At 48.3% G+C, this 17915-nt stretch overlaps 1 protein-coding gene across 1 annotated transcript in view; it reads right to left on the bottom strand.

Moving 5' to 3' along the window:
- Positions 1-17915, bottom strand: part of adamts18 (ADAM metallopeptidase with thrombospondin type 1 motif, 18) — a 217421-nt gene that overhangs the window by 100223 nt on the left and 99283 nt on the right. The window contains exon 13 of the mRNA XM_061963659.1: positions 8480-8652. Coding sequence (XP_061819643.1) covers positions 8480-8652 — 173 coding nt within the window. The remainder of the gene's footprint in view (positions 1-8479; positions 8653-17915) is intronic.

The raw sequence follows: 17915 nt of genomic DNA, 5'->3' as shown, positions 1-17915 counted from the left end.
GAGCATGAATGGCAGAAGACAGGCACTTAATCCTCGATTCTAGTCACCTCCCTTTTTTCCGACAGCCATAGAATAGAATAATCTAGGAGGTCTCTTCCCGGTAACAGGGTCCCAATCCGTCCCCGTCTCGTAGTACCTGTTTTTAGCCAATGGAAAACGTCCAAAACTGCACCGACCTGAGTAGTTACCAGGAATATTATCATATCGAGGCTGGTACATGTGCCAACCTTCACACACGACAAATCTCCTGGGTCGTTCTGCCAAAACCAGACTGACTGACTAAGCAAAGGTGGTCCGATGTTGCCGGTTCTTGGGGGTTAAACCTGGACTCGCAAATCCAGCAGAGCATGAATGGCAGAAGACAGGCACTTAATGCTCGATTCTAGTAACCTCCCTTTTTTCCGACAGCCATAGCATATAATAATCTAGGAGGTCTCTTCCCGATAACAGGGTCACAATCCGTCCCCGTCTCGTAGTACCTGTTTTTAGCCAATGGAAAACGTCCAAAACTGCACCAACCTGAGTAGTTACCAGGAATATTATCATATCGAGGCTGGTACATGTGCCAACCTTCACACACGACAATTCTCCTGGGTCCTTCTGCCAAAACCAGACTGACTGACTAAGCAAAGATGGTCCAATGTTGCCGGTTCTTGGGGGTTAAACCTGGACTCGCAAGACCAGCAGAGCATGAATGGCAGAAGACAGGCACTTAATCCTCGATTCTAGTCACCTCCCTTTTTTCCGACAGACATAGAATATAATAATCTAGGAGGTTTCTTTCCGGTAACAGGGTCCCAATCCGTCCCCATCTCGTAGTACCTGTTTTTAGCCAATGGAAAACGTCCAAAACTGCACCAACCTGAGTAGTTACCAGGAATATTATCATATCGAGGCTGGTACATGTGCCAACCTTCACACACGACAAATCTCCTGGGTCGTTCTGCCAAAACCAGACTGACTGACTAAGCAAAGGTGGTCCAATGTTGCCGGTTCTTGGGGGTTAAACCTGGACTCGCAAGACCAGCAGAGCGTGAATGGCAGAAGACAGGCACTTAATCCTCGATTCTAGTCACCTCCCTTTTTTCCGACAGCCATAGAATATAATAATCTAGGAGGTCTCTTCCCGGTAACAGGGTCCCAATCCGTCCCCGTCTCGTAGTACCTGTTTTTAGCCAATGGAAAACGTCCAAAACTGCACCAACCTGAGTAGTTACCAGGAATATTATCATATCGAGGCTGGTACATGTGCCAACCTTCACACACGACAAATCTCCTGGGTCGTTCTGCCAAAACCGGACTGACTGACTAAGCAAAGGTGGTCCAATGTTGCCGGTTCTTGGGGGTTAAACCTGGACTCGGAAGACCAGCAGAGCATGAATGGCAGAAGACAGGCACTTAATCCTCGATTCTAGTCACCTCCCTTTTTTCCGACAGCCATAGAATATAATAATCTAGGAGGTCTCTTCCCAGTAACAGGGTCCCAATCCGTCCCCGTCTCGTAGTACCTGTTTTTAGCCAATGGAAAACGTCCAAAACTGCACCAACCTGAGTAGTTACCAGGAATATTATCATATCGAGGCTGGTACATGTGCCAACCTTCACACACGACAAATCTCCTGGGTCGTTCTGCCAAAACCGGACTGACTGACTAAGCAAAGGTGGTCCAATGTTGCCGGTTCTTGGGGGTTAAACCTGGACTCGCAAGACCAGCAGAGCATGAATGGCAGAAGACAGGCACTTAATCCTCGGTTCTAGTCACCTCCCTTTTTTCCGACAGCCATAGAATATAATAATCTAGGAGGTCTCTTCCCGGTAACAGGGTCCCAATCCATCCTCGTCTCGTAGTACCTGTTTTTAGCCAATGGAAAACGTCCAAAACTGCACCAACCTGAGTAGTTACCAGGAATATTATCATATCGAAGCTGGTACATGTGCCAACCTTCACACATGACAAATCTCCTGCGTCGTTCTGCCAAAACCAGACTGACTGACTAATAAGCAAAGGTGGTCCAATGTTGCCGGTTCTTGGGGGTTAAACCTGGACTCGCAAGACCAGCAGAGCATGAATGGCAGAAGACAGGCACTTAATCCTCGATTCTAGTCACCTCCCTTTTTTCCGACAGCCATAGAATATAATAATCTAGGAGGTCTCTTCCCAGTAACAGGGTCACAATCCGTCCCCGTCTCGTAGTACCTGTTTTTAGCCAATGGAAAAGGTCCAAAACTGCACCAACCTGAGTAGTTACCAGGAATATTATCATATCGAGGCTGGTACATGTGCCAACCTTCACACACGACAAATCTCCTGGGTCGTTCTGCCAAAACCAGACTGACTGACTAAGCAAAGGTGGTCCAATGTTGCCGGTTCTTGGGGGTTAAACCTGGACTCGCAAGACCAGCAGAGCATGAATGGCAGAAGATAGGCACTTAATCCTCGATTCTAGTCACCTCCCTTTTTTCCGACAGCCATAGAATATAATAATCTAGGAGGTCTCTTCCCGGTAACAGGGTCCCAATCCGTCCCCGTCTCGTAGTACCTGTTTTTAGCCAATGGAAAACGTCCAAAACTGCACCAACCTGAGTAGTTACCAGGAATATTATCATATCGAGGCTGGTACATGTGCAAACCTTCACACACGACAAATCTCCTGGGTCGTTCTGCCAAAACCAGACTGACTGACTAAGCAAAGGTGGTCCAATGTTGCCGGTTCTTGGGGGTTAAACCTGGACTCGCAAGACCAGCAGAGCATGAATGGCAGAAGACAGGCACTTAATCCTCGATTCTAGTAACCTCCCTTTTTTCCGACAGCCATAGAATATAATAATCTAGGAGGTCTCTTCCCGGTAACAGGATCCCAATCCGTCCCCGTCTCGTAGTACCTGTTTTTAGCCAATGGAAAACGTCCAAAACTGCACCAACCTGAGTAGTTACCAGGAATATTATCATATCGAGGCTGGTACATGTGCCAACCTTCACACACGACAAATCTCCTGGGTCCTTCTGCCAAAACCAGACTGACTGACTAAGCAAAGGTGGTCCAATGTTGCCGGTTTTTGGGGGTTAAACCTGGACTCGCAAGACCAGCAGAGCATGAATGGCAGAAGACAGGCACTTACTCCTCGATTCTAGTCACCTCCCTTTTTTCCGACAGCCATAGAATATAATAATCTAGGAGGTCTCTTCCCGGTAACAGGGTCCCAATCCGTCCCCGTCTCGTAGTACCTGTTTTTAGCCAATGGAAAACGTCCAAAACTGCACCAACCTGAGTAGTTACCAGGAATATTATCATATCGAGGCTGGTACATGTGCCAACCTTCACACACGACTAATCTCCTGGGTCGTTCTGCCAAAACCAGACTGACTGACTAAGCAAAGGTGGTCCAATGTTGCCGGTTCTTGGGGGTTAAACCTGGACTCGCAAGACCAGCAGAGCATGAATGGCAGAAGACAGGCACTTAATCCTCAATTCTAGTCACCTCCCTTTTTTCCGACAGCCATAGAATATAATAATCTAGGAGGTCTCTTCCCGGTAACAGGGTCACAATCCGTCCCCGTCTCGTAGTACCTGTTTTTAGCCAATGGAAAACGTCCAAAACTGCACCAACCTGAGTAGTTACCAGGAATATTATCATATCGAGGCTGGTACATGTGCCAACCTTCACACACGACAAATCTCCTGGGTCGTTCTGCCAAAACCAGACTGACTGACTAAGCAAAGGTGGTCCAATGTTGCCGGTTCTTGGGGGTTAAACCTGGACTCGCAAGACCAGCAGAGCATGAATGGCAGAAGACAGGCACTTAATCCTCGATTCTAGTCACCTCCCTTTTTTCCGACAGCCATAGAATATAATAATCTAGGAGGTCTCTTCCCGGTAACAGGGTCCCAATCCGTCCCCGTCTCGTAGTACCTGTTTTTAGCCAATGGAAAACATCCAAAACTGCACCAACCTGAGTAGTTACCAGGAATATTATCATATCGAGGCTGGTACATGTGCCAACCTTCACACACGACTAATCTCCTGGGTCGTTCTGCCAAAACCAGACTGACTGACTAAGCAAAGGTGGTCCAATGTTGCCGGTTCTTGGGGGTTAAACCTGGACTCGCAAGACCAGCAGAGCATGAATGGCAGAAGACAGGCACTTAATCCTCAATTCTAGTCACCTCCCTTTTTTCCGACAGCCATAGAATATAATAATCTAGGAGGTCTCTTCCCGGTAACAGGGTCACAATCCGTCCCCGTCTCGTAGTACCTGTTTTTAGCCAATGGAAAACGTCCAAAACTGCACCAACCTGAGTAGTTACCAGGAATATTATCATATCGAGGCTGGTACATGTGCCAACCTTCACACACGACAAATCTCCTGGGTCGTTCTGCCAAAACCAGACTGACTGACTAAGCAAAGGTGGTCCAATGTTGCCGGTTCTTGGGGGTTAAACCTGGACTCGCAAGACCAGCAGAGCATGAATGGCAGAAGACAGGCACTTAATCCTCGATTCTAGTCACCTCCCTTTTTTCCGACAGCCATAGAATATAATAATCTAGGAGGTCTCTTCCCGGTAACAGGGTCCCAATCCGTCCCCGTCTCGTAGTACCTGTTTTTAGCCAATGGAAAACGTCCAAAACTGCACCAACCTGAGTAGTTACCAGGAATATTATCATATCGAGGCTGGTACATGTGCCAACCTTCACACACGACAAATCTCCTGGGTCCTTCTGCCAAAACCAGACTGACTGACTAAGCAAAGGTGGTCCAATGTTGCCGGTTCTTGGGGGTTAAACCTGGACTCGCAAGACCAGCAGAGCATGAATGGCAGAAGACAGGCACTTAATCCTCGATTCTAGTCACCTCCCTTTTTTCCGACAGCCATAGAATATAATAATCTAGGAGGTCTCTTCCCGGTAACAGGGTCCCAATCCGTCCCCGTCTCGTAGTACCTGTTTTCAGCCAATGGAAAACGTCCAAAACTGCACCAACCTGAGTAGTTACCAGGAATATTATCATATCGAGGCTGGTACATGTGCCAACCTTCACACACGACAAATCTCCTGGGTCGTTCTGCCAAAACCAGACTGAGTGACTAAGCAAAGGTGGTCCAATGTTGCCGGTTCTTGGGGGTTAATCCTGGACTCGCAAGACCAGCAGAGCATGAATGGCAGAAGACAGGCACTTAATCCTCGATTCTAGTCACCTCCCCTTTTTCCGACAGCCATAGAATATAATAATCTAGGAGGTCTCTTCCCGGTAACAGGGTCCCAATCCGTCCCCGTCTCGTAGTACCTGTTTTTAGCCAATGGAAAACGTCCAAAACTGTACCAACCTGAGTAGTTACCAGGAATATTATCATATCGAGGCTGGTACATGTGCCAACCTTCACACACGACAAATCTCCTGGGTTGTTCTGCCAAAACCAGACTGTCTGACTAAGCAAAGGTGGTCCAATGTTGCCTGTTCTTGGGGGTTAAACCTGGACTCGCAAGACCAGCAGAGCATGAATGGCAGAAGACAGGCACTTAATCCTCGATTCTAGTCACCTCCCTTTTTTCCGACAGCCATAGAATATAATAATCTAGGAGGTCTCTTCCCGGTAACAGGGTCCTAATCCGTCCCCGTCTCGTAGTACCTGTTTTTAGCCAATGGAAAACGTCCAAAACTGCACCAACCTGAGTAGTTACCAGGAATATTATCATATCGAGGTTGGTACATGTGCCAACCTTCACACACGACAAATCTCCTGGGTCGTTCTGCCAAAACCAGACTGACTGACTAAGCAAAGGTGGCCCAATGTTGCCGGTTCTTGGGGGTTAAACCTGGACTCGCAAGACCAGCAGAGCATGAATGGCAGAAGACAGGCACTTAATCCTCGATTCTAGTCACCTCCCTTTTTTCCGACAGCCATAGAATATAATAATCTAGGAGGTCTCTTCCCGGTAACAGGGTCCCAATCCGTCCCCGTCTCGTAGTACCTGTTTTTAGCCAATGGAAAACGTCCAAAACTGCACCAACCTGAGTAGTTACCAGGAATATTATCATATCGAGGCTGGTACATGTGCCAACCTTCACACACGACAAATCTCCTGGGTCCTTCTGCCAAAACCAGACTGACTGACTAAGCAAAGGTGGTCCAAATGTTGCCGGTTCTTGGGGGTTAAACCTGGACTCGCAAGACCAGCAGAGCATGAATGGCAGAAGACAGGCACTTAATCCTCGATTCTAGTCACCTCCCTTTTTTCCGACAGCCATAGAATATAATAATCTAGGAGGTCTCTTCCCGGTAACAGGGTCCCAATCCGTCCCCGTCTCGTAGTACCTGTTTTTAGCCAATGAAAAACGTCCAAAACTGCATCAACCTGAGTAGTTACCAGGAATATTATCATATCGAGGCTGGTACATGTGCCAACCTTCACACACGACAAATCTCCTGGGTCCTTCTGCCAAAACCAGACTGACTGACTAAGCAAAGGTGGTCCAATGTTGCCGGTTCTTGGGGGTTAAACCTGGACTCGCAAGACCAGCAGAGCATGAATGGCAGAAGACAGGCACTTAATCCTCGATTCTAGTCACCTCCCTTTTTTCCGACAGCCATAGAATATAATAATCTAGGAGGTCTCTTCCCGGTAAGAGGGTCCCAATCCGACCCCGTCTCGTAGTACCTGTTTTTAGCCAATGGAAAACGTCCAAAACTGCACCGACCTGAGTAGTTACCAGGAATATTATCATATCGAGGCTGGTACATGTGCCAACCTTCACACACGACAAATCTCCTGGGTCGTTCTGCCAAAACCGGACTGACTGACTAAGCAAAGGTGGTCCAATGTTGCCGGTTCTTGGGGGTTAAACCTGGACTCGCAAGACCAGCAGAGCATGAATGGCAGAAGACAGGCACTTAATCATCGATTCTAGTCACCTCCCTTTTTTCCGACAGCCATAGAATATAATAATCTAGGAGGTCTCTTCCCGGTAACAGGGTCACAATCCGTCCCCGTCTCGTAGTACCTGTTTTTAGCCAATGGAAAAGGTCCAAAACTGCACCAACCTGAGTAGTTACCAGGAATATTATCATATCGAGGCTGGTACATGTGCCAACCTTCACACACGACAAATCTCCTGGGTCGTTCTGCCAAAACCAGACTGACTGACTAAGCAAAGGTGGTCCAATGTTGCCGGTTCTTGGGGGTTAAACCTGGACTCGCAAGACCAGCAGAGCATGAATGGCAGAAGACAGGCACCGACAATGAAGTCTTCTCTGGGGATTTATTGTCTGCTTCAAAATTCGAGTCTGAGCAGCTGCCCGCGGTTGAAATAATCGACAACAAAGGTGACTTGGCCCAAGGTCCCGATGGCACTCCACCCTTTTCCGAGCGAGAACCATGGACTTGGACTTGGAGTACAGTACAGGACTTTTTTGTACAGTAAATTCTTAATCATCGATTCTAGTCACCTCCCCTTTTTCCGACAGCCATAGAATATAATAATCTAGGAGGTCCCTTCCCGGTAACAGGGTCCCAATCCGTCCCCGTCTCGTAGTACCTGTTTTTAGCCAATGGAAAACGTCCAGAACTGCACCAACCTGAGTAGTTACCAGGAATATTATCATATCGAGGCTGGTACATGTGCCAACCTTCACACACCACAAATCTCCTGGGTCGTTCTGCCAAAACCAGACTGACTGACTAAGCAAAGGTGGTCCAATGTTGCCGGTTCTTGGGGGTTAAACCTGGACTCGCAAGACCAGCAGAGCATGAATGGCAGAAGACAGGCACTGACAATGAAGTCTTCTCTGGGGATTTATTGTCTGCTTCAAAATTCGAGTCTGAGCAGCTGCCCGCGGTTGAAATAATCGACAACAAAGGTGACTTGGCCCAAGGTCCCGAAGGCACTTTAGAATATGTTCCTCCAAACATAACCTCCTATTCATCAAGAGTCTAAAGAGGCCTGGGACGCCGGCCAAACACACCGCTGTCCTTCACTACCCTCCCTTTCTCTGCGCTCGCTCAGGGCCAGGAGGCTTCCTTTTCAAATCCCTTCCCACTGTGCGGAGGGGTGCAAGTGGCTGCATGCCTGCCATGCATATTACACAGAGTGATAGTTTCCTCCAGCTTCTTTGGCCCCAGACAAGCCGGCAGTAAATAGAGCTTGGCATCGCAGAAAAAAAGCCCATTAAAGAGATTGGGGGCTGGAACAGCACGGCGCAGAATACAGAAGATCAAGCCGAATTAAGACGAGACAAAGCTCGCCGGCGGCCGAAAGCGCTGCTTTGTGTGTTTAGGAGCCGGCCAATCAGACGCTCCCCGCTCCTGTTCTTAGTGTCGGAATACAACAAATTGTGTGGTGTCTTTCGGAGTCCTACGAAAGCTCTTAAAAGATTGAAAATCTCTTGCCAAAATGTTCCAAAAGGATCATTTACAGGCAACTAGTTGAGAAAAGACTTGAAATTCGGAGTTTTCACACAGGACGACAAGCTTGAATGTTTACCTTCTACTTTGGTGTACGGCTTCCACTTGTAGTACCAGCCCCTGAAGGGCTTGCTGTTGTACTCGGCGCACTGCTGGGTCCGGAAGTCCACCGTGTTGTGCGGGCACTGCCGGGTGTTACACAGCTGGTTGAGACGGTTGGAGCCCGGGCAGAAATTGCCGTTGTACTGCGGCCTGATCAAAGAAAAGAGAAAACCCACCCAGGATTAGTGTGAGAGAACTGTGGCATGGAGTAATCAAAGGTGTTGGTTTGGAACGATTTCAGAAGTCAACGTTTGGCCTGGTGGCTTCTCTCAACAGCCCGAGGACATCCGTTGTTACGAGTAATTCATACAAATAAAAAAAAATTGGCGCCTTAAAACAACTCCCTGACGAGTCTAATCTGTCAACACCTATTCAAAACTGAACCAACACGTGGAACAAACAGAGGTGAGGAAGATATTTGGGAGAACTTCTTAAGGTTGGATTCAAAGGGATCCGCAGGACTGGCTGAGGGCATCGTTTCTTTAGCCAGTCGGTATCTGGCAGTTGGAGAAGGGTCTAGCTGCGACCGCCGACACTATTGTAAGTCTCGCCTACTCTAAGTTCCGCCTACAAGGGTGAAGACAACGGAAGTGAACCATGGTTTAAAGACATGGCCAGAGTGGTGCTGGCAACACCAGAGTGGGCACTTGATTTGTAACAAGATCCAAGATGGCAAATGCAACGCATCATGGGTGTTATTATTTCCGTTGGTCCGGCTGGTTATATACAATCCTAACCCAAACCCAAACCCAAACCTAACCCTAACAGTAACCTTAACTTATTTTCAGCAGTATTTTTTTTTCTTCCATTTATTTCTGATTTCCGTGTTGCGTATGGTCTCTCCAGCTTCACTTCTGTTTAAGACACCCTTCACTTCCGTTGTCGTCACCCCTGAGTGGGCGCGACTGAGACTTAAAGTCGGCAGGACTTAGAGTGTCTGCGGCCGCAGCTAGACCCTTCTCCAACTGCCAGACACCGACTGGAAAAGAAACGACGCCCTTCAGCCAGTTCTGGAGCTTTTCTTCCATGTTCCTTTTTGATTGCCATCCATCCATCCATCTTCTTCCGCTTATCCGAGGTCGGGTCGCGGGGGCATCAGCCTAAGCAGGGAAGCCCAGACTTCCCTCTCCCCAGCCACTTCGTCCAGCTCTTCCTGTGGGACCCCGAGGCGTTCCCAGGCCAGCCGGGAGACATAGTCTTCCCAACGTGTCCTGGGTCTTCCCCGCGGCCTCCTACCGGTCGGACGTGCCCTAAACACCTCCCTGGGGAGGCGTTCGGGTGACATCCTGACCAGATGCCCGAACCACCTCATCTGGCTCCTCTCCATGTGGAGGAGCAGCGGCTTTACTTTGAGCTCCCCCCGGATGGCAGAGCTTCTCACCCTATCTCTAAGGGAGAGCCCCGCCACCCGGCGGAGGAAACTCATTTCGGCCGCTTGTACCCGTGATCTTGTCCTTTCGGTCATAACCCAAAGCTCATGACCATAGGTGAGGATGGGAACGTAGATCGACCGGTAAATTGAGAGCTTTGCCTTCCGGCTCAGCTCCTTCTTCACCACAACGGATCGATACAGCGTCCGCATTACTGAAGACGCCGCACCGATCCGCCTGTCGATCTCACGATCCACTCTTCCCTCACTCGTGAACAAGACTCCGAGGTACTTGAACTCCTCCACTTGGGGCAAGATCTCCTCCCCAACCCGGAGATGGCACTCCACCCTTTTCCGGGCGAGAACCATGGACTCGGACTTGGAGGTGCTGATTCTCATCCCAGTCGCTTCACACTCGGCTGCGAACCGATCCAGTGAGAGCTGAAGATCCTGGCCAGATGAAGCCATCAGGACCACATCATCTGCAAAAAGCAGAGACCTAATCCTGCAGCCACCAAACCAGATCCCCTCAACACCTTGACTGCGCCTAGAAATGATTGATTTTGATTGATTGATTGAAACTTGTATTAGTAGATTGCACAGTACAGTACATATTCCGTACAATTGACCACTAAATGGTAACACCCCAATAAGTTTATCAACTTCAATTCATGGTCCTGTCCTACATGTGTACCATGTTAGGTCCCAGGAAAAAAAAAAATATTGGCGCCTTAAAACAACTCCCCGACGAGTCTAATCTGTCAACACCTATACAAAACTGAACCAACACGTGGAACAAACAGAGGTGAGGAAGATATCTGGGAAAACTTCTTAAGGTTGGACTCAAAGGGATCCGCAGGACTGGCTGAGGGCATCGTTTCTTTAGCCAGTCGGTATCTGGCAGTTGGAGAAGGGTCTAGCTGCGAACCGCCGACACTATTCTAAGTCTCGCCTACTCTAAGTTCCGCCTACAAGGGTGAAGACAACGGAAGTGAACCATGGTTTAAAGACATGGCCAAAGTGGTGCTGGCAACACCAGAGTGGACACTTGATTTGTAACAAGATCCAAGATGGCAAATGCAACGCATCATGGTTGTTATTATTTCCGTTGGTCCGGCTGGTTATATACAATCCTAACCCCAACCCAAACCCAAACCTAACCCTAACAGTAACCTTAACTTATTTTCAGCAGTATTTTTTTTTCTTCCATTTATTTCAGATTTCCGTGTTGCGTATGGTCTCTCCAGCTTCACTTCTGTTTAAGACACCCTTCACTTCCGTTGTCGTCACCCCTGAGTGGGCGCGACTGAGACTTAAAGTCGGCAGGACTTAGAGTGTCTGCGGCCGCAGCTAGACCCTTCTCCAACTGCCAGACACCGACTGGAAAAGAAACGACGCCCTTCAGCCAGTTCTGGAGCTTTTCTTCCATGTTCCTTTTTGATTGCCATCCATCCATCCATCTTCTTCCGCTTATCCGAGGTTGGGTCGCGGGGGCAGCAGCCTAAGCAGGGAAGCCCAGACTTCCCTCTCCCCAGCCACTTCGTCCAGCTCTTCCTGTGGGACCCCGAGGCGTTCCCAGGCCAGCCGGGACACATAGTCTTCCCAACGTGTCCTGGGTCTTCCCCGCGGCCTCCTACCGGTCGGACGTGCCCTAAACACCTCCCTGGGGAGGCGTTCGGGTGGCATCCTGACCAGATGCCCGAACCACCTCATCTGGCTCCTCTCGATGTGGAGGAGCAGCGGCTTTTCTTTGAGCTCCCCTCGGATGGCAGAGCTTCTCACCCTATCTCTAAGGGAGAGCCCCGCCACCCGGCGGAGGAAACTCATTTGGGCCGCTTGTACCCGTGATCTTGTCCTTTCGGTCATAACCCAAAGCTCATGACCATAGGTGAGGATGGGAACATAGATCGACCGGTAAATTGAGAGCTTTGCCTTCCAGCTCAGCTCCTTCTTCACCACAACGGATCGATACAGCGTCCGCATTACTGAAGACGCCGCACCGATCCGCCTGTCGATCTCACGATCCACTCTTCCCTCACTCGTGAACAAGACTCCGAGGTACTTGAACTCCTCCACTTGGGGCAAGATCTCCTCCCCAACCCGGAGATGGCACTCCACCCTTTTCCGGGCGAGAACCATGGACTCGGACTTGGAGGTGCTGATTCTCATCCCAGTCGCTTCACACTCGGCTGCGAACCGATCCAGTGAGAGCTGAAGATCCTGGCCAGATGAAGCCATCAGGACCACATCATCTGCAAAAAGCAGAGACCTAATCCTGCAGCCACCAAACCAGATCCCCTCAACGCCTTGACTGCGCCTAGAAATGATTGATTTTGATTGATTGATTGAAACTTGTATTAGTAGATTGCACAGTACAGTACATATTCCGTACAATTGACCACTAAATGGTAACACCCCAATAAGTTTTTCAACTTCAATTCATGGTCCTGTCCTACATGTGTACCATGTTAGGTCCCAGGAAAAAAATATATATTGGCGCCTTAAAACAACTCCCTGACGGGTCTAATCTGTCAACACCTATACAAAAACTGAACCAACACGTGGAACAAACAGAAGTGAGGAAGATATCTGGGAGAACTTCTTAAGGTTGGATTCAAAGGGATCCACAGGACTGGCTGAGGGCATCGTTTCTTTAGCCAGTCGGTATCTGGCAGTTGGAGAAGGGTCTAGCTGCGTCCGCCAACACTATTCTAACTCTCGCCTACTCTATGAGTCGGAGTTTGATACTATTTTTAAAGACCACAATAAAACCAGGTTTGCGAAGAACCAAAAAATAACTAGTTGAGTATAAATAAACGTAAGAACTGTAAGAGCAGCGTTGAGTTCTACCGTCAACCACCACATTATTATTATTATTAGCCTTTATTTAACCAGGTAAAATCCCATTGAGATCAAAGATCTCTTTTCCAAGGGAGACCTGGCCAAGAGGGCAGCAGCAAGGTTACATTAAAAACAGTAAACAAATACCGTATTTTCCGCACCATTAGCCGCACCTAAAAACCACAAATTTACTCAAAAGCTGACAGTGCGGCTTTTAACCCGGTGCGCTTTATATATGGATAAATATTAAGATTCATTTTCATAAAGTTTCGTTCTCGCAACTTCGGTAAACAGCCGCCATCTTTTTTCCCGGTAGAACAGGAAGCGCTTCTTCTTCTACGCAAGCAACCGCCAAGGTAAGCACCCGCCCCCATAGAACAGGAAGCGCTTCTTCTTGTACTGTAAGCAACCACCCGCCCCCGGAAGAAGAAGAAGCGCGGTGCATGCTGGGATATGTGACGTTTCATTTCCATTTGTGTGTTTATGTAAAGACCCCAAAATGGCTCCTATTAAGTGTGTTGTCTGTCTAATTATAAATAATGCAGACGAGGCGTGTTAACTGAGTTCTCAACGTTTACTCACAGCGTGCTCATAACCACATTCTAACTGCCAGCATACAACGCTTCTCAGGGCTACCGCGCATGCTCGTCACTATCGTTGCATGCTGGGTAGTGTAGTTGTTATATTTGCTAGCTCATAACATCACATTAAGAGACACGCTTACGCGCTTAATTCAATACTCGCCGTCATTCCGGGTGGATTGACAAAAGACCTCCAGCCGCTAGATATTGGTGTCAACAGGGCATTCGAAGCTAGACTGCTAACTGCGTGGGAACAGTGGATGACGAAGAAGTGCGCGGTGCATGCTGGGATATGTGACGTTTCATTTCCATTTGTGTGTTTATGTAAAGACCCCAAAATGGCTCCTATTAAGTGTGTTGTCTGTCTAATTATAAATAATGCAGACGAGGCGTGTTAACGGAGTTCTCAACGTTTACTCACAGCGTGCTCATAACCACATTCGAACTCCCAGCATACAACAACGCTTCTCAGGGCTACCGCGCATGCTCGTCACTATCGTTGCATGCTGGGTAGTGTAGTTGTTATATTTGCTAGCTCATAACAGCACATTGAGAGACACGCTTACGCGCTTAATTCAATACTCGCCGTCATTCCGGGTGGATTGACAAAAGACCTCCAGCCGCTAGATATTGGTGTCAACAGGGCATTCGAAGCTAGACTGCTAACTGCGTGGGAACAATGGATGACAGAAGGCGAACACACCTTCACTAAGTCAGGGAGGCAGCGCCAGACGACGCCAACATCTGCCAGTGGATCGTAAATGCCTGGGCAGATATTTCGGTCACAACTGTGGTCCGAGCTTTCCGGAAGGCAGGATTCACAGAACTGCTGGATAACAGTGACACTGACTCCGATGACTTCGACGAGACGGAACCGGCCATTTTGGATCCCACATTTGCCCAACTTTTCACTTCGGACACCGAAGACGAAGGATTTACGAATGAAGAATAACTTCAGAAAGTGAGCGCTATGTTTATTTTGTGTGTTGTGACATTAACGTTCGAGCAACATTATGTTGCTATTGCTCTGCACTATTTTGAATTTTACTATGTTTGTGATTGCACATTTGCGTACATTTTGGGAGTGAACAGAGTTGTTAGAACGCTGGTTTTTAATATATTATTAAAGTTTGACTGACCTATCTGACTGTTTTTTTGACATTCCCTTTAGCGCAGCGTAGGCGCGGCTTATAGTCCGGGGCGGCTTATAGGTGGACAAAGTTATGAAATATGCCATTCATTGAAGGTGCGGCTAATATCCCGGGGCGGCTTATAGTGCGGAAAATACGGTACATAAAACATCACATTTACAATATTAAAACTTGCTCACATGACACATGTGCATACAGACAAGGTAGACTGCAGTCCTTTCACAGAAGCTTTAAACTCATTCAACGTAACTAGGGTTTGAAGTTTAATGTTCGATTGTAGGTTATTCCAAGACAAGACAGATAAGATGGAGTGATACCCAGAATGGTTTTGTAGATGAAAACATACCAATGATTGAGGCGTCGAGCACATAAAGATGTCCAGTTAACCATTGAGTATAACACACAATGGTGAGTAAGTTGGTGATGAATCTCAGACAACCAGCAGTAGCATTCATGTACAACACATCTCCATCATCAATTACAGGTAAAAAGGTTGTTTCCACCAATTTCTGTTTCACAGTAAAAGAAAAGCAAGACTTGTTTCTATAATAAAATCCCAGTAAAAGTTTCAGTTTTTTTTACAACATACTGAATGTGCTCCTTAAAACTCAAGTGGTCATCAATTAAAAATCCTAAATATTTAAAAGCAGATACTAACATAATTTGTTGCCCATTTCTTGTTAAAATGTTCTCACACAGTGCTGATCTTACAGTTTTTGATGTGGTAAAGAGCATACACTTTGTTTTCTCTGCATTTAAAAGCAGTTGAAGATAGCAAAGTTGTTCTTGTACTCTGTCAAATGCATGTTGTAGATATTTAAAAGCCTCAGCAAGAGTAGGTGCTGTGCAGCATATGACAGTATCATCAGCATAGAAATGGAAAGTTGAGTTCGGAATATTCTGTCCAAGATTATTTATGTAAATAGTGAATAATAAGGGGCCCAACACAGAACCTTGAGGGACACCCTTTTTCACTTGCAGTACGTCCTTCTATCTGAACAGCCTGAGTTCTACTTGTGAGGTCATTTGCAAACCATCCAACTGCTTGCTGAGAAAAACCAATAGCTGAAAGACGTTTGATTAAAATGACATGATCAACAGTATCAAATGCCTTTGAAAAGTCAATAAAGAGGGACAGACAGCACTGCTTCTTGTCAAGAGCTTCAGTTACATCAGTAACAGTACTGTGATTTCTACGAAAACCTGACTGAAATGGTGACAGAATAAAATTGGTGTCCAAAAAGTCTTTTATCTGTTCACTGATAAGGGATTCAAGCACTTTTGCCAGAACAGAGAGTTTAGAGATCGGTCTGTAATTATTTAGATTACTAGGGTCACCTCCTTTTAATAGGGGGATTACAAGGGCAGAGTTCCAATCCAAAGGGATTTCATTTGAAATTAGAGTAAGGTTAAAAATGTGAGTCAGTGGTCCAGTTATAATTTCAGCTGCCAACTTTAAAAAGAGCGGCTCCAACTTATCTGAGCCGGCTGGCTTTCTAGGTTTAAGTTGTTTTAGAGCCCTCGTGACCTCTGTTGTGGTAAAGGGCGTAAAGTTAAAAACCTGGGTATTTTCAACGGTTCTCTCCGGAGTTAGCGGAGCTTCAGTAGAGTTGTCAGAATTGTAGAGAAAACCAGAGGAAATAAAATGATTATTAAAATGACTACCCATTTCTCTTCTGTCACTTACTCTGACACCATCAAGAAGTATACTAGGTGGGAGATTGACTGAATTACAGCAGCCGGACAAAGATTTGATGATTTTCCAAAACTTCTTTGGGTGTTTGAGATTTTCAGTTGTTGTGGAGAAATAAAATTCTGATATGACTTTCCGAAGGAGAGAGGTAAATTGATTTCTTAATTGTCTAAAATTCAACCAATCTGCTTCTAACCCTGACTGCAGCATGTATTGCATTACGCTCATGCAATACATCTGACAGGTCGGAGAGCGTCTGTTGACATTTAGCGAGCGCTGACGATTCCCACAGCCTTTAAACTCATCGCCAGGCATTCCAGCAAGACCCCCGGCAGAGAAAATTGAGGATCGCTATTTACACCGTTTGCCGAGCGCAAGGCCAGCGCGGTACACAGGCGGGGCGAGACGGAAGAACCATGCTGATCAAAGATGTCTCGTAAAAACCGAACTAGAAACAGAAACCCAGACCTGAAGACGGGAGTCTTTGGATTAGTCGGGGAAATAAATGGGATATAGCAAAGAATCTTTCTGAAAAATGTCGTTATGTGCTTAAAGAGGAGGTCTGCGGTGCACCTGATAGACCCGGGGGACAGACCCAGGTCCCAGAGGAGGTCTGCGGTGCACTTGACAGACCCAGGGACAGACCCAGGTACCAGAGGAGGTCTGCGGTGCACTTGACAGACCCAGGGACAGACCCAGGTCCCAGACGAGGTCTGCGGTGCACCTGATAGACCCAGGGACAGACCCAGGTCCCAGAGGAGGTCTGCGGTGCACTTGACAGACCCAGGGACAGACCCAGGGACAGACCCAGGGACAAACCCAGGTCCCAGAGGAGGTCTGCGGTGCACTTGACAGACCCAGGGACAGACCCGGGTCCCAGAGGAGGTCTGCGGTGCACCGGATAGACCCAGGGACAGACCCAGGTCTCAGAGGAGGTCTGCGGTGCACTTGATAGACCCAGGGACAGACCCAGGTCCCAGAGGAGGTCTGCGGTGCACCTGATAGACCCAGAGACAGACCCAGGGACAGAGCCAGGTCCCAGAGGAGGTCTGCAGTGCACCTGATAGACCCAGGGACAGACCCAGGTCCCAGAGGAGGTCTGCGGTGCACCTGATAGACCCAGGGACAGACCCAGGGACAGACCCAGGGACAGACCCAGGTCCCAGAGGAGGTCTGCGGTGCACTTGATAGACCCAGGGACAGACCCAGGTCCCAGAGGAGGTCTGCGGTGCACCTGATAGACCCAGGGACAGACCCGGGTCCCAGAGGAGGTCTGCGGTGCACCTGATAGACCCAGGGACAGAGCCAGGTCCCAGAGGAGGTCTGCGGTGCACCTGATAGACCCAGGGACAGACCCAGGGACAGACCCAGGGACAGACCCAGGTCCCAGAGGAGGTCTGCGGTGCACTTGACAGACCCAGGGACAGACCCGGGTCCCAGAGGAGGTCTGCGGTGCACCTGATAGACCCAGGGACAGACCCAGGGACAGACCCAGGGACAGACCCAGGTCCCAGAGGAGGTCTGCGGTGCACTTGACAGACCCAGGGACAGACCCAGGGACAGACCCAGGTCCCAGAGGAGGTCTGAGGTGCACTTGACAGACCCAGGGACAGACCCAGGTCCCAGAGGAGGTCTGCGGTGCACCTGATAGACCCAGGGACAGACCCAGGTCCCAGAGGAGGTCTGCGGTGCACCTGATAGACCTAGAGACAGACCCAGGGACAGACCCAGGTCTCAGAGGAGGTCTGCGGTGCACCTGATAGACCCAGGGACAGACC

The sequence above is a fragment of the Nerophis lumbriciformis genome, linkage group LG06 (genome assembly GCF_033978685.3).
Source record: "Nerophis lumbriciformis linkage group LG06, RoL_Nlum_v2.1, whole genome shotgun sequence".
Taxonomy (NCBI): Eukaryota; Metazoa; Chordata; class Actinopteri; order Syngnathiformes; family Syngnathidae; genus Nerophis; species Nerophis lumbriciformis.
Note: the sequence above shows the minus strand (reverse complement) of the source record. Positions and strands in the feature narration are given on the sequence as shown.